This window comes from Chinchilla lanigera, unplaced genomic scaffold (genome assembly GCF_000276665.1).
Source record: "Chinchilla lanigera isolate Chin_1 unplaced genomic scaffold, ChiLan1.0 scaffold00121, whole genome shotgun sequence".
In the NCBI taxonomy this organism is placed as follows: domain Eukaryota; kingdom Metazoa; phylum Chordata; class Mammalia; order Rodentia; family Chinchillidae; genus Chinchilla; species Chinchilla lanigera.
The window spans coordinates 4,238,901-4,257,400 of record NW_004955522.1 but is presented as its reverse complement, the minus strand read 5'-3'; the positions used below and the strand labels follow the sequence as shown (position 1 = coordinate 4,257,400).

At 57.6% G+C, this 18,500-nt stretch overlaps 1 protein-coding gene across 1 annotated transcript in view; it reads right to left on the bottom strand.

Moving 5' to 3' along the window:
• The window catches only part of Cmip (c-Maf inducing protein), a gene marked incomplete at its 5' end in the record, with an annotated part of 185,887 nt that overhangs the window by 56,940 nt on the left and 110,447 nt on the right, over nucleotides 1-18,500 (bottom strand). Inside the window, 1 exon segment of the mRNA XM_005409360.2 lies at nucleotides 12,196-12,246. Within this exon segment, the coding sequence (XP_005409417.1) occupies nucleotides 12,196-12,246 (51 nt within the window).

Sequence of the window (18,500 nt, the reverse complement as noted above, 5' to 3'; positions counted from 1 at the left end):
AAATTGGGTTAGCTTTCAAATATTAAAAAATTTAAAAATACTAAGGTCTGGGGTTGAAGCTCAATGGTACAGCACCCCTGGGCTCACTGCCCAGCAACACGCATACACACATACACACACACACACACAAGCTCCCTCATGGACAGCTGCGAAGATGCAGGCTGGGGCTTGGCTTCATCTGTAACGCTCCAGTTGCTGCATGAATTGGAAACCTAATTGAAGAGCAGCCAAGGAAAGAGCTTGGAAGGGTTTCGGCAATGGGGATGTGGTGGTGGGCTTGCACCTTCTGCAGAATCTACGGGCCGCTCAGGATCTGGCCTGCAGCCCGTTACAGACGACAGAGGGGACCTGGATGGTAGTCTCTCTCACTCTGTAGTGGCCCAGGAGGTGTGTCAGTGGCCTGGCAGACGACCTGATTTTATGATAACACGGGTTCTTTGAAACTTAGAGGCGTCCAGCACACTGTCAGGGAAGAGGGTAAAGAGCCCAGTAACAGCCACGTGCAGTAGTGCAACCTGTAATCCCAGCACTCCGGGAGGCTGAGGCAGGAGGATCAGAAGTTTGGGCCCACCCTGAGCCACATAGCAAGTTCAAGGCAAACCTGACCACATAGCAAGACCCTGTCTCAAGAAGAAAGAAGTAAATAAATAAAATAAAGAAATCAAGCAAGCACAGGCATTCTATCCCGTGACATCATTTCAGAGTCCCTTCCTGTACACACACGCACACACATGCATGCCTGCACAGCACAAACCTGTACATAAATTGGGGCTACACTGTACACACTGGCTCTTCTTCAGCCTCAACACTGTCCTCTGCCCCTGCCCAAACCCACGCTAACGCTGCGGGGCACGTGCAGGGCTCAGCAAGCACCTCCCCAAGGGCCACGCTGTACACACGCTCGGGGCTGAGGGTGAGGGCAGGGCTGTGCTCCACACCCCTCTTACTTGTGTGTAAAAACGTGGGGGCTGGCCAGCTCACAGACCGCTGGTCCAGGTCACTTCCTATCCTCCTCCGCAGTCCTTTGCGATCAAGTGCAAGAGCACAGGGAAGAGTCGGAGGTCCCCACTTCATTTAGGAAGCGGTGCCACACCTGCACACATCGGTGCTGCCGGCCTTTTCTCTCCACACCTGTCAGGAGTGGCGCAGACCAGTACCGGTCCCCCTCCCCCGCTCAGACGCGCCCACGGAGGAAGAACGCTCACTGGAAACCCTCACCCCAGGCCCACGGCAGCCCCGCTGTCTGACCTCAGCCCACACGTGCTCCCCTCCGGGGTCACTCCTGGCGGTGACCTCAGAGACCAGGTACCAGGTCCTGCCTCCCAACGAGGGCTGCCCTGGGTCAAAGTGCTCTTCACACCCAACATAGGGGGGGCCTCTTCTTAATCCTTCATCCAAGGCAGCCCCTTCTGAGCACACACCGTGATTCACAGCCACCCACGCCGTAAGCTCAACGTGCAAGTGCTGTTGCCGCGGCCGCTCTGTCTGCACTGAGGGCGGGCGGCCCCGGGCGCTGGGCCCTGCCTGAAACGTGTGTGTGGTGGGGTCTGCTTCCTCCGATAAAGGGAACTCTCCTTGTCCCAAATAAGGATTTCCCCTGCGCAGCGTCCAGACGGTAGCATCTCGGCAGGGGCCTTGTTGTTTATTTTACTAGGAACTTTATCTCCTGCTCCCAGCACTTCAAGAGCCTTTGTGCGGTGTGGCTTGGTTTGGAAGCCTCTGCTCCTCGCTGGGCGGCCTCCTCTGGGCTGAGTCCCAGAGCCCCAGTCCCGGCTGCTACCGCAGAAGCCTTGATGTGTGAGCGCCCTGCGAGGCGTCCAGACCACAGTGGTCTCTAACATGCATTTCAGGACAGGTCTGACGCGTGGATGCGGGATACAGAGCAGGCGCACTCCTGCCTTCCCAGGAGGGATGGCTACCGAAATATGGAGAGCCCTTCCCGGTCCTCGTGGAGGTCTTCAAAGCTTCTGTTTGTAGAGTAGCCAGTTAATTCCAATCTACCACTACCTATGCAACACATGGCGAGAATAAAGACGCTAAGGCACAGTTATAGCTGTGGGGAGTCAAGGGGGCCCTAAGTCCAGCTAGGATAACGGCTAAGGGGAACAAAGGCCTCAACCAAGGGCTGAACCCAGGTTTTATGAATTCATGAAGAGGGGAGTGGCTCGAGGGTGAGTGACTGCGAGAATGGCTGGAAAGACCTGAGTGCTGTGAGCTGGGCTAGGGAAGAGGCTGAAATCACCTCTGCAGCCTGCCGAGAGAAGGATGTGCAGAAAGAGTACTCTGCATAACACAGCTGAGGTAGTATCTGACGTTTTGGGGTCGGCGTTTCAGCTGTGATGTGTAATCTCCTATGCCCTGGGAAGTCATAGCCTCTTATGTCAAGGCTCAATCCCAGCCAACAGAAAGAGAGCGGGAGCGGGGCTCTCCCCCAAACCTGGCTCACCCGTGCTTTTTGGGAGCTACAGAGCGGGGTAACACTTGCCTGTCATCTTGCTTCAAAGACTACACATCAGCACCTGGGAGAAAATGATTTGCATAGCTTAAAGCAAATTGAAGGCGTAAGGGAAAGTCCTAGCCAGCTCTGTACATATCAATACATGGAAACAGGGCCAGGCTTAGCCAAGGTGGAGATAATTACTCTTCTTTCAAGGAGAGTCGTCTAGGTGGTCCTCCACACTGTGACAGGGCTTATCAGGGAGGGGGACGCGTTCTTTTTAGGGCATGCACAGGGAATGGGACGGGGAGCCTCTGAGAATCCCACGGGGAGCCCACGAGGACCCTAGGAGTCTGAGTGTCCAGCTGGTCATCAGGGTGAATTCTAAGCCACTCGCATAGACAGAGGGGACACTGCAGAGAAACCCAGATGCCGCGGACACACTCGGTCCCTTGTGCTTGGTCTCAGGCAGTGAGGGACCCAGCAAGAAGGCCTGGCAGGTACAGGAGGTGCCCAACTCTGGGTCTGAAACCTGCTTGGGTGTATGAGAAGGTAACAGCCACCTCCTGGGAACACGGTGCAGTCCGGACAAAACAACAGAGACGAAGTCAAAGGAAGCAGGAGACACTTAATGCTAACTGCGCCTCCACTTTCTTCAAGCTGTTGCAGGGGTTCTCAAGCCCTGATGCGTGCCCGGGTACGAGAACAGTGCTTCATTTCAAACCCATGAGTGGTTTATTTCTCTGTCACCTGGGAATGTAGAGATGCAAATTTCTTGTCCCTTAAACTCAGGTGTGTGTGTGTGTGTGTGTGTGTGTGTGTGTGTGTGCCGTGCGGCTGGACAGCCTCTTTAACACACCCTCTATGTAACCGTGACAGCTGGTGGTCCCTGAATCCCACTTTGAGAACCAGTGAGCTACTGGTTCAAAACCCCTGGGCCTGCAGTGGCCAGGCTGCTGGGACAAAAAGAGGCCACTGTTAGCTGGACCCTGCCACCATCTTCCCCAGGTCATCTTTCCAGTGGCCCCTGACCTCCCTCCTCCAGGGTGTACTTTTTAAGCTCCTTGACACCTGCTCTAGCCCAGAGCTATATGTGGCCTAGTCTTCCAAAGGATCTTATCCTGGCATTCTGCCCCCAAAGGAGGTCTCTGTCCAACTCAGGGCTTTCTGCAGAACTGCCGACCGGCCCCAAGAGCATGCTGGGGCTGACCAGGAAGCAGGGGACGTGACGGCCACCAGGGCCTCATGCAGTAGGCACCAACTGCTGGCTGATGAGTCCTTCTCCCAACCCCTTTCCTGCTGAGTTGAGCTGCTGCCCCCTTGGGCATCTCTAATGACCTCAGCTGGGGTTAGGCCCTAATTCCTCTTGGGGACAGGTGCTGCTCTTTTTAGTCTCTGTGTGGCCTCATGTCCAAGCCAAAGTGCAGATGGGAGGCCGAGAGGCCAACAGCAGAACTGCAGGCCACCTACCACCCTGGCTAGACACCTGGTTACTGCACAGCCTGGACCCCGCTGCCCGTAGCAAAATATCCACTGCAGCTTCCTGCAGAACAAAGGCCTTGCTGCTGAGGACACTACCTTCTGGGTACGTGTGGAAAACGCATCTATAGACAGAGAAAGAGAAAAACACAAAATTCTGCCTTACACAAAAGCCAGAAAGCAGCTCACCCACAAAGCATTTACGTGAAAAATTTCCTTGTATGGCTCAGTGACTCACCAGCCCCCACCAAAGTGTGCGCTGGATGACACATGAACATTCTGGTCCCCTCTTCCTTGTTGGGAAAAAAAAACAACCCACAGATACCACTTCTTTCTTGGCTACTGGTGGGGCCACTGTGCTGTGTGGCTCGGGAGGCCTACAGAAGACAGTCCTCCCACACAGGAGGTCCCAAGCCTAAGGCTGGGGTCCCTAGCCCAAGATGGGAGGGTGCAAGGAGAGGTGCAGCGTCCAGGCACATGTGACAGTGTCTTACTGAAAGATCTGAAGTCCCATCTAGCTTAATCTCGTCTGAACAGAACGCAGCAGTCTACTCTAACCCATGGCTCAGTTACCCAGGGTTACCTGGGGTATGGAAATATTAATGGAAAATTCCAGTAGTAAATTATTCACAAATTTTAGACACTGTTCTCAGTAGCATGGTGAATCTTTTACTGGCCCATGACGTCTTGCCTAGAGGAAGTATCCACACTGCATATGCTACCAGCACGTTAGTAGTAGCATCTCAGTGACCAGGTCCACCGTGGCTGTACAAAAGTGCTTGCATTCAAGTAGCTGTTTCTCTGTTTTGATTTTTGAAGAAGGGTCTCGCTATGTAGTTCAGGCTGACCATGAACTATGTGGCTGGGGCCAGGCTTGAGTTTGAAACAATCCCCCTACCTCAGCCTCTTGAGAGCCAGAATACAAGTGTGCACCGCCATACCCAGCTTCAAGTAGCCTTTACCTCACTTAACAATGGCCTCAAAGGGCAAGAGCAAGATACCTTTAAAGGAAGCACAGGGCTACAAAATAGGGAAGGAAAGACGAACTGTGTGGGACAGATGGGCTGTGTGGCCACATTGCTGGGCATACAGGAAAAAACACCGTTTGACAGTTACAGGTCAGGTGAAGGGTCTTAGAACACATCCTCCCTGGGTAAGGGCAGCCACTGACTATGAATTCCCCAAAGGAGGCAGGTGGATCTGTATGTATCACCAGAGACATCACCACCACCTATACGAGAAGGTGCCACCGTCCATAGGAGTGTAGATAACAAAGTCTGTACGGTGTTTAAAAAGGTAACATTCAAAAAACTTTCCGAGAGGCCCCATACGACCACTAATAGCAACTGCCTTGGCGAAAGCGGACCTGAGGGAGAGGGAGACTAACTTCTCATTGCACACCTTGCACGCTTTCTACAATTACCACATAAGTGCTGCCTTAGTTACTTTTCTTGTTGTTGAGACAAAATACCCAGTGCCCAAGGTTAAGGGAGGAAAGGTTTATTTAGCTCACGGTTTATAGAGGTTTCAGTCCATAATCAGCTGGCTCCAAAGCAGGGCAGCACATGGCAGAGGGCAACAGTTCGTGGTGGTGGAAGACAGCAAAAGCATCAAGGGAAGACAAGACTTGTATTATATGCAGACTACCTATCCCAGGTCAGGTGTAGCACTCACAGCTTTAATCCTAGCCAGAACTATGCCAAACCAAGCAGTGGACTGATTTACTAGTCACACACCCTTAATCCCAGTATCACACACTCGAGATCCAGCCGCCTCTAATAACCCCCCCCCCCCATGACTGCATGAAGCTTCGAGGGACATCTAGACACAAACCATAGCAAGTGCACACACAGGCGGGGTGAGAGACTGGCTGGAAAGGGACACCGGGGGTTTTCTGGGGTGCTGGAAATTTAGGTGCTGGTTATTCAGGTGAATGCAACAGGAGGCAATACTTCTCACGCTCCACAGACGAACTGTGTGCATTCTATCCCATATAAACTGTAGCTTGAGGTTTAATAATCATTAAAAAATGTTAACTGAAGCTTACAGATGGTGGGAACTTTTTCAGTACTCTTTTCCCTTTTCAATATTTTTAAAAGACCCCAGTAAATGCAATTTTTAAAAGTCCCCTGTTTTAGGACTCTCACACCCCCCGTAAGAAGTAACGTCCATGGAATAACTTCAGCAGTGGTGAAAGCTGTGGCACTCGAGCCAAGTATGTGAGGTTTTGTTTTTTTCTTCCTGAACTAAAATCTCAGTATTCGGGTTAAATTGCAGTGTTGGCACTCTGGGATAAATAAGTAGATTTTGATTGCAGTTTGGGCACTCGGTCTCTGAAAAGTTCTCCATCCCTGGTATAACTGGTATAGCCACTCTGGAAAACTGTCAGCCAGCACCACGGAAGTGACCCTACGTTCCTCCTTCACCAAAGAGGACTGTGGGCCTATATATGTGTAGCAGCCCCACACTGACAAACCCACCCACGACGGCACACAGGCCAAGGGCACGGGGCAGAACAGGACATCATCCATCCCCAGCCATGCTGTGGATAAACCCCCAGCATGTAGGACAGTGCGGTGAGCCCCACAGACACGCCGTCAGCCTCCGAGCCGGGTCACTGAGTTCAGACTACAGAGTTCTGTTCGAATAAGGTCCAAATGCATGTAAAGCTATGCTGTGCTGCCAGGGGCGGAGTGGTGGTGGCCCAAAGCAGGGCACAGCTAGGGCCTCCTGCGGTGGCTGCACCCCTGTCCCAACCAGGTAGGCGGCGGATTCACCGGGAAGCTCCTTCTGCCTGTGTGCTCTCCTACAAGTCTGTTCTTCAATGAAAAGTTGACTTAAAAATGACACACAGGTCTGTTCTGCAGAGAGATCTAACTGGGGCAGTGGACACTGTGGCTCAGACAGCTGCCCTGCCCACGCCCACCCTTCCTGGGTACACGACTCCTGGTAGAAGCAGCCAGCAGGCCCACGGCCCGTTCCGGGCAGGAGGCTGGCTGGGAGGCCACTAGCCGGGGCTCAAAGCAGCTGAGAGACCTTGTGTCAGGCCCCCTGCACTTTCAGCTGCTGCTCTGGCATGGGCTGGACAGGCTCTAGGGTCCAGTGCTGTGGGAAGGCCCTGAACAGCTCCTGGGGTCAGTGAGGGGTGCCTAGTACTTGCTTTTATCTGTAAAGAAAGCCCAGGAGAGCAGGACCGCTCCCCAAGGCTGCCCAGCCTCTGCCACTTGTTAGCCTCATTCCCAGAGGTGCCCCTTGTTGTTAGTTACAGGGCCCCTCGCGACCCACTAGGAGCCCACACTGTGGCCAGGAGACCTGCAGACCACGGCCTCCGCAGGCTGCCACCTTGGGTTCCACTGGCACCTGCGCTCTAGGACTGCCCGGCCGCTCCCTCCTGCCAAGCCCCCCACCGGGTGGGAAAACCTCCGCTTCCCAAGGCTCCCCAGGTCCCTCTGATCCCCTCTTAAGAGGTCATAAAGCCCTCTGACTGACTGCCAGAAATTAATCTGGGTGTGCTCCTGCCTGCTGGACCTGGACGTGGCAGTCATGTGGCTGGGCCTGTCCCTGCCTGCGCCTTCTTTCTCAGAGCCCACGGTGCTGTCCCACGTGGAAGCCATCTGGACCTGGGGGTCTGTCTGAAAGCTCTGCAGGGAGACCCAGAAAGCCACAGGCCACATTGTGACAGTCAGTAGGCATGGGAAGAGTGTGGCAGGACCCTCACTCCTCAGCCAACTGGGTTAGCAGGCAGGGGCTTGGGGAAGAGAGTTCTGGGTCAGGGAGATGGGGAGATTGATTAGTGATGCCTGCCACAGGCATAGGGGGTCTGGAGGGTGCGTGTGCCATGCGTGTGGTCCCTTTAAGAGCCCTGCTTTCCAGGGTCCCAGATGCCAGTGAAGGCCCAGGGCCCAGGAGCAGAGTGGGAATGTGGGGGGTATAGTGTGACTGCCCGTGTTGGTAGGCAGGATGGGACATGGCAACCAGCCTGCACCGTGAGGACCGGGGCCTGCAGGTGGCAGGTTAATTGCCACAATCCTCAGCACCATCCTCGGGACCTGGAGGGGTAAAGCTCTCACTGACCAATGGCAATGTGCCATGCACATACAGGCTGCCAGTGAGGAATAAGAAGAGGCACTCCCAGTGGTCAGGGTCCCAGGACCTGTGCTCAACGCCAGCTGTGCCATTTAACAGCCATGTTGGCCTGAGAGAGTGGCATGGGTTCCTAGCCTCAGTTTCACCATCTGTAAAATGGGAGGCCCATCCTCGTGTGGCAAGACTTCAGGGAGGTGATGAAAGTGCAGTGGGGGTGTCCTGTAACTGTGACCCCCACATGGTGCTGCGCTGAGGTCAGTCTGGGGGGAAGGGAGTCTGGGTTGCAGCAGCAGGACATGGTTGGCAGTTCTTGGCAAGGCCCCTGCCAGGGTGGACACACACACATACACACGCACACATGGCCCAGGAAAAGGGCAGAGCCAAGCAAGACAGCGCCCTGAGGGTCAGAGCCCAGGCTTTCCCTTCCCAGGGACCCTGCCCTGCCTGTCCTGAGAATGGCGGCTCTGGCCGGGCCCCTGTCCTGCAGGCCCAAAGGTGCTGCTCCAGCCTTGTGTGGGGACCCCGACGGCAGCTGCCCTTGCAGGGATGCCCTGTCTCATCCCTGCCCTGTGGGAGCTGCAACGCGGACCCCCATGGCCTGGCTGGAAGGGGTGTGGGTGGTGCTGGCTCCTACCGGGCTCCCCTCTCCCTGCTTCACAACCTACAGGACCCTGGATCCTCATGGCAACTTCATAAGCAAGCTGCTACCATCGTCCTGGCTTCACAGACAGGGAAACCGAGGCCGACACACACACAGCCCGCAGCCAGCACTCACACAGAGATCTCTCCCCACCACACGGCACTGCCTTCTGCCCTCCTCCACCCTCTCAGGAGGACAGTGGCCCAGCGGGGGTGACTGGGGGCTGTACCCGGTGCACCGCCCACCACCGGCCCGGTACTCAGGAGAGGCCCGCCCCTCCCGGGCACACAGCAGCCAGTTTCCACAGGGCCGGCCTCCAGGGCCCTGCAGGAGCGAAGGCGCGCTCTGAGCCAAGAGGGAGCCTCGTTGCCACTCGGCTGTTTACGCTCTCAAGATCCCAGGGGCCGGGCACCCAAGCCAAACAGGCGCTCCCTGGGGAACCGCAGCTGGGCTCCCCTTCCCCTGCGACCCTCGCCTCCTCGGACTCCTGGGCAATGCTGGCTGAGGCAGGAGAAGCAGAGCTGCGAGGGAGACAGGCAGGGGACAGCCAGGACCCCGGGCAAGTGACAAGTTCTCCTTGCACCCCACCCCCCCGCAAACAGGTACCACGGCAGAATCTACTCGGGAGGGGAAAGGACGCCCGGAGCTGTGCCCAGCGACCAGGGAGCTCACAGCCAGGGAAGGCACTGAGTTCTCTCTAGTCCTAAGCTACCGCCGCCATTAGAACACAGCAATGAAAGCTAGGCATGCATGGTGGTGAACACCTATAATCCCAGCACTTGGGAGGTTGAGGCAGGAGGATCCTAGGTTGAGCTACAAAGTGAGTTCAAGCCCAGTCTGAACTACATAGCGAGACCGTCTCAAAGAAACCAAAATGAAAACAAACGAACAAAAAAACCCACACAGCATGGGGCCTAGACGGGAAAAACACCACACGAGCATTTTCTCTATATTCTGCCTTGTTTCACAAGACACCCTGCGGTCAACACTACACGTCAGCCTTTTCTTCCTTCTGGCCCCACTAAGGGCCTTTTCAGACAGATTCCCCGACATTCACAATGACCCATAGGATTGTCCTGAGCAGGTCTGTGCTCAGGGCGGCTCTCTGTGCTATAATAGCTGAGGGTTTGTGAGCCCCAAGACCAGGTCCTGGACCCTGAAGGGAGATGCTGCCCTGCCAGGGAGCCCAAGACACCAGCCTGCACCCTTAAAACAGAATGGGGGACACGGTCATGAGAGGCCAGCAGGACATACTCTGCCCACGGGCCACTGCCATGCAAACACATGCCGGCGTGGGGCCTGGAGTGACAGAAACATTCGGAGAGGCTAACTGAACAGTGTAATCCCAGAGGGAAGCATGGTCTGATGGCGGTTTGAACCCTGGGCAGCCCCAGGGATGTGGGCTGGAGTCTAGCTACAGTTGCTGTGCAGTCATGGCAAGCTGCCCACCCGCCCTGAGCGTGGTTCCATTGTTTGCTGAATGACAATGAGCCAGAAAGTACCCAGCCAGGTCTGACACATTGAGGATGCTCAGTAACGGTGTCCGGATAAAAGCCCATTGGCTGGAATCTACCAGGCCAGGGTAACTAAGCCATGGAGCCAGAACTTGAATCCGGGTCTCCCAGCCCATTTGTTAGCTGGAAGTACCTCCAAAACCACTTAGTACTTCCCCGAGACTCGGAAAGGAAGAAGGGGCCTCATCTGACTCACCAGGCCAGGTGGCCAAGGGCCGCAGTGGGCAGGGACATCAAGTAGCCGGTGCTGGGATGCCACTGCCACCTGGTGGTGACATACCTAAATTACCGGGGGGAACCTGTCAAAGGGGAAACACACACCTGCACGCACACACACAGACACACACACAGACACACACACAGACACACACACACACGAGTCTCTGCCCCTACAGTAAGAACGAAGGTCACCATCCAGATGGGCCAGCACTCTGCCGAGCAGGTGCCTATTCTCTGACAGCTCTGACTCTGCTTTGCTATGTGCTTTTATTTTATTTTTTTGAGATGAACTCACTACAGAGCCCAGTCTGGCCTTGAATTCACAGCAATCCTCCTGCCTCTGCTTCTTGAGTGTGAGGATTACAGGTGTGCTCTACCACACCCTGCAGTGGATGCTTTTAAAAAAAAATTAACTGATAAAATCGAACGATCATACACAAAGCAAATACCACGGTAACTGAGTACAAACACCACGTTCTGGGTGTGCTTAACACAACGTGTGGACCCCACTTTGATCTTCAATGTCCCAAGGTTTCGAGCTTGCACTTTTAATCTGCCTTCTAGCCACTGCCTCCCGCAATTCCCTTTCTTGCTCCTCCTCGCGCCTGTGGAAGTCGCAGGTTTCACAGGCTCTGCCTCCCAGGTGGGCCCGGAAGTCACGGTTGAAGGCAGAGCTCTACGGACCATCACTACAGACACCTTTCTCTGCTGATACCGATCTCGACGCCTTTGGAATGAAGTGTTTCCCCGACCTGTCACCGCGGCGGTGTGTCCCAAGTACGTTCTGCCCTGTGCTGGGCTATGAAAATCAGAACGAGCTTAACACCCTGGGGACCAGATGGGTGGAGACTCCACGGGCCACTGTCCCAGGTACAGCGGCCTCCTTCACCCCCCTGTATTGGTATTCAACTCCCTGGAGCCCAGCAGGGCTCACACACACTGCCCCTGTTGGGATGCTGGCCCCTGCGCGTGGAAAGCAGGCACAGGGGGACGGTTCCCTGTGGACACCGGGCGCTCAGCAGCACCTCTGACTGCCCTGGGCGCCTCCCCGCCTGCCATGCTCAGAGCCTACAGAATGGAAGATGGCCTGAGCTGCGCACAGCTCCTGCACAGAGCTGGAGCTCTGTCCACGCAGTTGTACCCTGGTGACTTTTTCTCGGCCTGAGACCTGGCGCTACAGGCACAAAGAGAGACCCATGGCTGACAGGGAGAGGGGAAAGTGTCCCCCCAGGGGGCAGGAGTGACTTTCTGGGGGCTCTTTCTGTCCGGTGCCCAGCTGTGGCAGGAGCCCCTGCAGAGGCAGAGAGAGGCCCCAAGTGTCCCTCCGCCCTCCCAGCAGGCCACCTGCTGCCCGGGGCTCTCCGTCTATGAGAGATGACGGCTGTGACAGCCACGCCACTCTGGCCACGCTGGGCCACGCCTTGTTCCGTGTGCTGGGTTGGGGGAGCAGGCTAGGAGAGAGGCTCACAGCGCACCCGCCACGGAGCGGCACTCGGACTCCAGGGCCCAGGGGGACCCTGAAGAGGACGGCAGGCTCCGGGCCCCAAAAGTGCCCTTAGATGTCTGACTCCCTTGGAGCTGGAGGTGGGAAGTCAGCCCAGAGAGCCAGATGCCGAGAGGAAGCCAGGCCTGCGGAGACGCTGTGAGGCTCTGCGCTAGGCACCGCCACACTGGGCCGGGGCTTCCACAGGGCAGGAAGTGGCACCTGACACCAGGGACCTTTGCCTCCCGCCCCTGGGAGACAAGCTGGCCCCGCGCCACCCCCCCACGCTGTGGGAAGGAGGTGGCCACTGCAAACACGCAGCGGGGTCAAGACTTACCTTCCACTGCAGGGAGTGGAACCACTGGTCTCGCAGGTAGCTGTTGGCGGCCTGCAATGACAAGAACCGGGAGAGGCGTGGTCACCATGTGCAGCATCGCAGGGACCCCACACACGACACCCGAGCCCCTGCCTGCTTGGGAACGGCGACTGCCCTGTGACCTCAGGGAGCCTTCCAAGAGACATGCTGAATGCTGTGAGCAAAACCCCTGCGGAAGGGCGCGTGGGGGCAGTTTCTGAGGGGCGGCTGCCCCTTGCACTGGTGTGGCTGGGAATGAGGGTCTCCACCTGCCGGCTGTGCCTGCTGCACCCTGACTTGTTGGGGATCACGGGAGAGGCTGGGTCTGCTGGCTCAAGGCCTGGAGGTAAGAGCTGGGGAGCTTCCTGGGACCTCTCTTCTACCAGGACCTGTGACCTCCACATTCTCTCAACAGCCCCCATGTTATGGTTGAGATCTAGATGTCCCCCAGGAGCCTCACCCACTCATCGTCAGGGCTTTGGGCAGATGACGGGGGGGGGGGGGTGATCTGGCCAGAAGTGTGTCACCAGGCTTCCTGGCTCCTCCTTCCATTCTCTGTGCTTCCTGTCCGCCATGCGGTGAGCAGCTCTCCTCCCCCAGGCCCCTCCGCCATGCTGTCCTGCCCTGGAGCCAGCTGACTATGGACTGAACCTCCATGAACTGTGAGCCAGAACAGACGCCTCCTCTAAGTTAGGGGTGTTGGGTATCATCTCTCATCAGGAAGAAAGGAACTAAGACGTCCCACAAGAGCTTCCAGGCGCTTCTGTTGCTACATTCATTTCACACAGGGAGCAGCTCAGACCCCGAGATCTCACCCTCAGCACCTGCAAACCCCCAGCAGCCTGACTTTCAAAGCCTGTGCGTGTCACCGCAGCATTCTTCCACCCGCTGCCAAGGGTCAGGGCAGAAAGTTCTCAGGCTTCAACTCAGGCACACTCGTCCACGTCAGAAATCACAGGAGAGGGCAAAAGCATTCCTTGATCCACACCCTGCTGATGCTGAGACCCTGTGCAGCTCTGCCTTCATGCTCTCATCTGTGCAGTGGGGACCCCAGCCCTAGCCCTGCACGCGTGTGTGAGGATCCAGGCAGCTTCGGGACAACTGGGAGGATGGCATAGGGGTGAACAGAAAGCAGTCCCCGCTGTTACTCTCATCCACTCCTCTCGAGCAGAAAGTGGCCCGAGGAAGCCAGGAGCAATGGACACACCAGCTGCTACCCTCGTGCTCGCCTCCAGCAGCTCTGCGCCAGCAATGGCAGAGGCCAGGGGCCCGGGGTGCGCAGGCACACGGCAAAGCGCGGCATGGACAGCTCGTTCAGGCTTTGTGACATGGCCTGTGGGGTTGGCATTTCTCAGCACAGATGAGAAAACCGAGGTTCAGGAGGTAAAAAAGAACTTCCCTAAGGGCCCTCGTTATGAGGTGAGGATCCAGGAGCGGCACTGTCCAGGCGGCCAGCAGAATCAGAAGGTCTTGTAAGGGAGGTGGCGGGGTGGTTGGAGACAGAAGCAGAGGTCACAGAGGTTGACCGTGGGCCAGGAAAGCGGTGCCTCTAGAGGCAGAACTGGCAAAGAAAGAGGCTCTCCCGAGAGCCTACAGAAGGCGCCAGCCCAGCCGCACCATGACACCAGCCTGAGGGACGGAGTCGGGCTTCTCACGTCCAAGAACGCCGCATGTGTACGGGCACCGCTATATCCACCCCCATATGTGGGAAGTTCTGGGGTGCAGTGTGGATTGTGGTGAAGGACCTGGACCTTCCAACCTAACTTTCCCCTGCTCTGTTCTTCCCAGGCAGGATCTGAGGCCCAGACTTCTCGCGGCCGTCAGGAGTCCTGTTTCCAGCTTCCTTCCGTGCACGCGGCACACAGGGCCATGTGACTTCCTATGCCAACGAAGTGAGCTGCTGTGACACCGGAGTGACCCTCCAGGCGCGAGGGGACCATGGGACCATGCACCGTGAGAGGGTGAGAACCTGCGCAGTGGGGGGTGCTCATCACCGCAGCATACCCCGGCCACCTCATTCTTCTGCCTGCCTCCCGCCCAGCCCGCACCCCCGCAGACACTGCCTTCCCTTCCTCCAACGCCTGCTGAACTCCCATGTACCCTGCAGTTCCCACCTGAGGGGCCACCTCTCCAGAATGACTGTCCTGAGGGTGCCTTCCCTGTCCCCAGCCAAGTCAGGCGATGATGCCTAACCCAACACATCATACTGCCCTGGCATGAGCCCTCTGGTGTCTTTCCCCCAGGCTACGGGCTCTGTGAGGTCAGGAACCATATCTGACTTTGCATCACTATGCCCATGCAACTCAAAGAAATGTCTGTTAAATGAAAGGCTGGCTGGCTGCTGAATCACGAACGACTGATTGGATGCATGCAGGCGTGGACACACATAGCTGCAAGAGTGCATGGATGGATGCATGGATGCACGCACGGATGCATGCACGGATGCTTGGATGGGAGAATGACGTGGAGGGATGGCTATATGGATGGATGAACGCACGCGTGGATAGAAGGGTGCGTAGATGGACAGATACGACAGGCTACATGAACAGGCACATGGGTGGATGCATGCATGGATGTGTGAACGGAAGGATGGATAAGGTGAGTGAGGGTCAGATGGACAGATGGATAGGTGGACAGATGCATGGATGGGTAGGGAGCATCATGACCCATTCTGTTCAATTAAACGAAGTTTTCACATGTAGAATTTCAAAAATACTCCAACCCCAACAGCCTCCTTCTCTGACTTGTAGTTGACTAAGGATTTAGAAATAACCATGGTGGTGTTTTAACACCTATTCTTTGCCAGGCACAGGGCTAAGTATTTTAATAGAATATCTTCAACCCCCTACAAAGCCAAGGAGACAAGTGCCATGGGTCAGTTCACAGATAAAGAAGCGAGGCTCAGAGAGGTTCTTCCTGCTGCCTAGGGCCACCCAGCCAGGGTGCAGCAGACCTGGCTGGAGCTCGGGTCCATCTGTCCCCACCCTGCTCTCCCTGCTGCGCATTTCTGGGGCTTCTAGCCTTGTGCCTCTGCTCCCCTGAACCCCATGCCTTGTGCTGGGAATCCGGAAGCGTGACTTCCCCTTGGCACTGCCTTCTGATGGCCTGGCAACTGTTCCAGCCACCGGGCGGCCCTGCCTCAGAAACAAGGTGGCCACAGCTTCCCTCCCGAGGATGGGGCAGCAGCTGAGGGGGCCGGAGACGTTGCAACAGGAGCTGCTCCAGCTTCAGAGGACAGAGGCTGTCAGCGACACCGAGTGCCCAAGGGCATCTCCAAGTGGTTTTTGTGCAAAGAGAAAGTGCTGGGTGGGGAGAGGGTGACAGGCCCAGCAGTGGGCCCCTCCCCGGGGTAAATCTTTCCAACGGGAAAGGGCCTGGTTCCAGGCAAGCTCTGCCTAATTTCCTCCTCGAAAGTTGCCAAGTTCTCTCTCATTGTTGCATTGTCTGGAAAGGTGAGAGAGCAGGCTGGGGAGCCCTGTGGGGACCGGTGACCGTTCCCAGGTCCCCTTCCTGGCCAGCTTCTGGGGGAAAACAGCATAGCCGGGCAGACCGGAAAGGTCTTTGCCTCCAGCTTCCAGTAAGAACGGAACCCAGTCTGCGCTGCCCAGCATCTGGGGTAAACAGCATCTGCCCCCCTGGGGGAGGCTTTCGGAAGGGCCAGGACCCTGAGGCTCAGGATTGTGGGGAGGAAGCCCCCAAAGGCCACGTGACGCTGTCCCCAGGGCGGGCAAGAGTCCCAGGTCGGGCCTTTATGTACCTCGGTAGCCAGCGGGCCTCACGCAGTGAAGCACTGACAGGGGCCTGGGAGGAAAGAGGCACGCAGGTCCCTTCTGCAGCCAGGGCCCTAAAAACATGGCGTGAGAACCATGAATCCAGCAGCACCCGGAAGCCCAGCACGCGGCCCCGGGCAGGAGCCGGGGCGCCTCTGTCTGGCACCAGGACCTGCAGCAAACTGTCACCTTGTGCCAAAATGCTCACTTAGCCTTCCCGGAACCATCGGGTCGGCTCCCTTGGGTCTCTGTAAGGCACCGATGCAAATTCTAACAAAGGATAAGGAGGTGCCCGGTGCGGCGGTGCACGCCTGCCGTCCCAGCACTCTGGGAGGCTGAGGCAGGGGGGTCAAAGATTAGAGCCCCGCCTGGGAAACTTCTCAAGATCTCGTCTCAAAATTAAGAGGAAAAAAAAAAAAAAACTTTACAAAGGGTCAGGGGTGTAGCTCAGCGTGCAGATTCTGGGTTCCATCTCCAGTACCAAAAAATAAAAAGATGAGGCGGTCCCTGGGAGACGGAGGGAGGAGGAAAAGAAGAGAAGGATATGCAGAGATGGACAGGGTTACAGCCAGGGCGAGGAAAGAAACTGCAGGAAGGACGGAGTAAGAGGAGCGAGAGAGAGGAGAGGAGGGAGAGGAGCGCAGGGAGAGGAGAGGAGGGAGAGGAGCGCAGGGAGAGCCGGAGAAAGTGTCAGGGAGGAGAGCAGACCACACAGGTGAAGAGCACCCAACAGAGACAGAGGCCGGCAGGCTGCGGGAGGCAGGGGGCAGCGGGGCTCCCCTGGGACCCAGAGCCCCTGACATCGCCCCTGGAGCGAGCAGAGGGGCCCCAGCTGGGAGCGGCTGGGCCACAGGATCCCAGGGAGAGGTCCCCGAGGCCAGCACTGTCCAACAGGACCGTGGGCATGAAGATGCCCCTGGGGGGTGCGGGCCAAATGGTCCCGCGGCTGTGCCAGCCACTGGGCACCCGCAGGCCGAGGACACGCGTGTTTAGCAAGAAGGAATCATGACGTCCGAGGCCGTGAGAAACCTCTTCCTCCCCGTCCCTCCTCCAGCCAGGTGCACACAGATGGCCCTGAAGATGGGCCAGGCGCCATCGCCCCGCTGGGACAGGGAGGATCTGCCCCCAGGGCCTCCACAGCAGCTGTCCCTGACGCCAGGGCTTGGGTCCTAACACTGAGTGTCACACCCTCATCAGGGACCCTGCTGGGTGCAGGGATCCGCCCACACAGGGGTCTGCGCAGACGGGGTGAGCAGCAGGCCGCAAATGGTGTAGACCGGATCGGTTCTGGAGAAGGTGGCCCAGCTCGCCTGCGACACTACCCTGGGGCCAGGTGCCACCCGGGCCTCCCACAGCCGCCCGAACTGCCCGACTCGGAGAGCACTCGGGAGCCGTGCATAGAACCGGGCAGCCCCCAGCACTGGGGGCGCAAGAGGCAGTGGGGGTGGGGGAAGACAGGGAGTGCAAGTCAACCTGGGGGTCCCGCCCCGGCCCAACGCAAGGACACCAGGACACCCAGCGAGCGGGCAGGGCTCACCCACCGGGGCTCCTGGGGCCGAGGCCGCCTCGCGCCAATCTGATGTGGGCATGGGCATCTCCCCGCCTCCTGCGCGTGGTCCTCCCCGCTTCCTCTCCTCGTCCAGCCTCGGGCTCCAGGGCCACGGGAGTGGGGGACAGCTCTGCCCCCACCCACATGATGCCGTCACCACACCAGCCGGTCAAAGGGACACTCCGGAGCCGGCCAGCAACCCACGTCCCTCCCAGCCTTCCTGCCCTCTGTTCCCGGGGTGGGCAATGCTGCAGCCTGCCTGGAGGCAGAGCAGCTCCTTCCGTCTCAGAAGAAAGGGAGCCGCTCAACGGCACCCAGGAGGAGGGACCCGGGGCCCCTCCTCTATTGCAAGAATCTCCCTCCTGCCTCCCGTCATTCACAGATCCATGGCTCCCCATTGCCCTCAGAATGTCGGAGGCTTCCCGCTTCAGCTTAGATGGCACGGACGACCTGGAGAGGCCACAGCCCTTGAACACCACCTCCCCCTCTCCCAGCCACAGTGAATACTCAGCCCCCCACCTTCATGCTCTGCCCAGTGTGACTCCCCCCGCTCTGACTCCTACTCATCCCTCTACACCCCGCTCGGACGCTGCATCCCTAGGGAGCCTGCTCTGGCATCAGCGCTGAATGAGTCACTGCTCCTCCGGGCTCTGGCCGCTCACTGGTTTATGGCTCGGCCTCCCAGAGGACGAGGGTGGGCAGGGAGAGGAGAGGCTCGGGGTGGGGGCACTGGAGTGGGCGGGTGTGGGGCCTCCTCCACCTCCACCCGCCCATGCAGGGGTCTTTGCGGAGGAGGTGGGCAGCAGGCAGGAGGGAGGGGGTCGCCAGGAGGGGCCGGTGACAGAGCAGGAGGACAGGGGCAAGAGGGCAAGCACAGGGGCCCAGAGGACAGAGAAGGGCACAGACGGGGCATGCGTGGTGACCCCGCACACAGAGGAAGAGCACATTTTCCTACAAGACGCCCAACT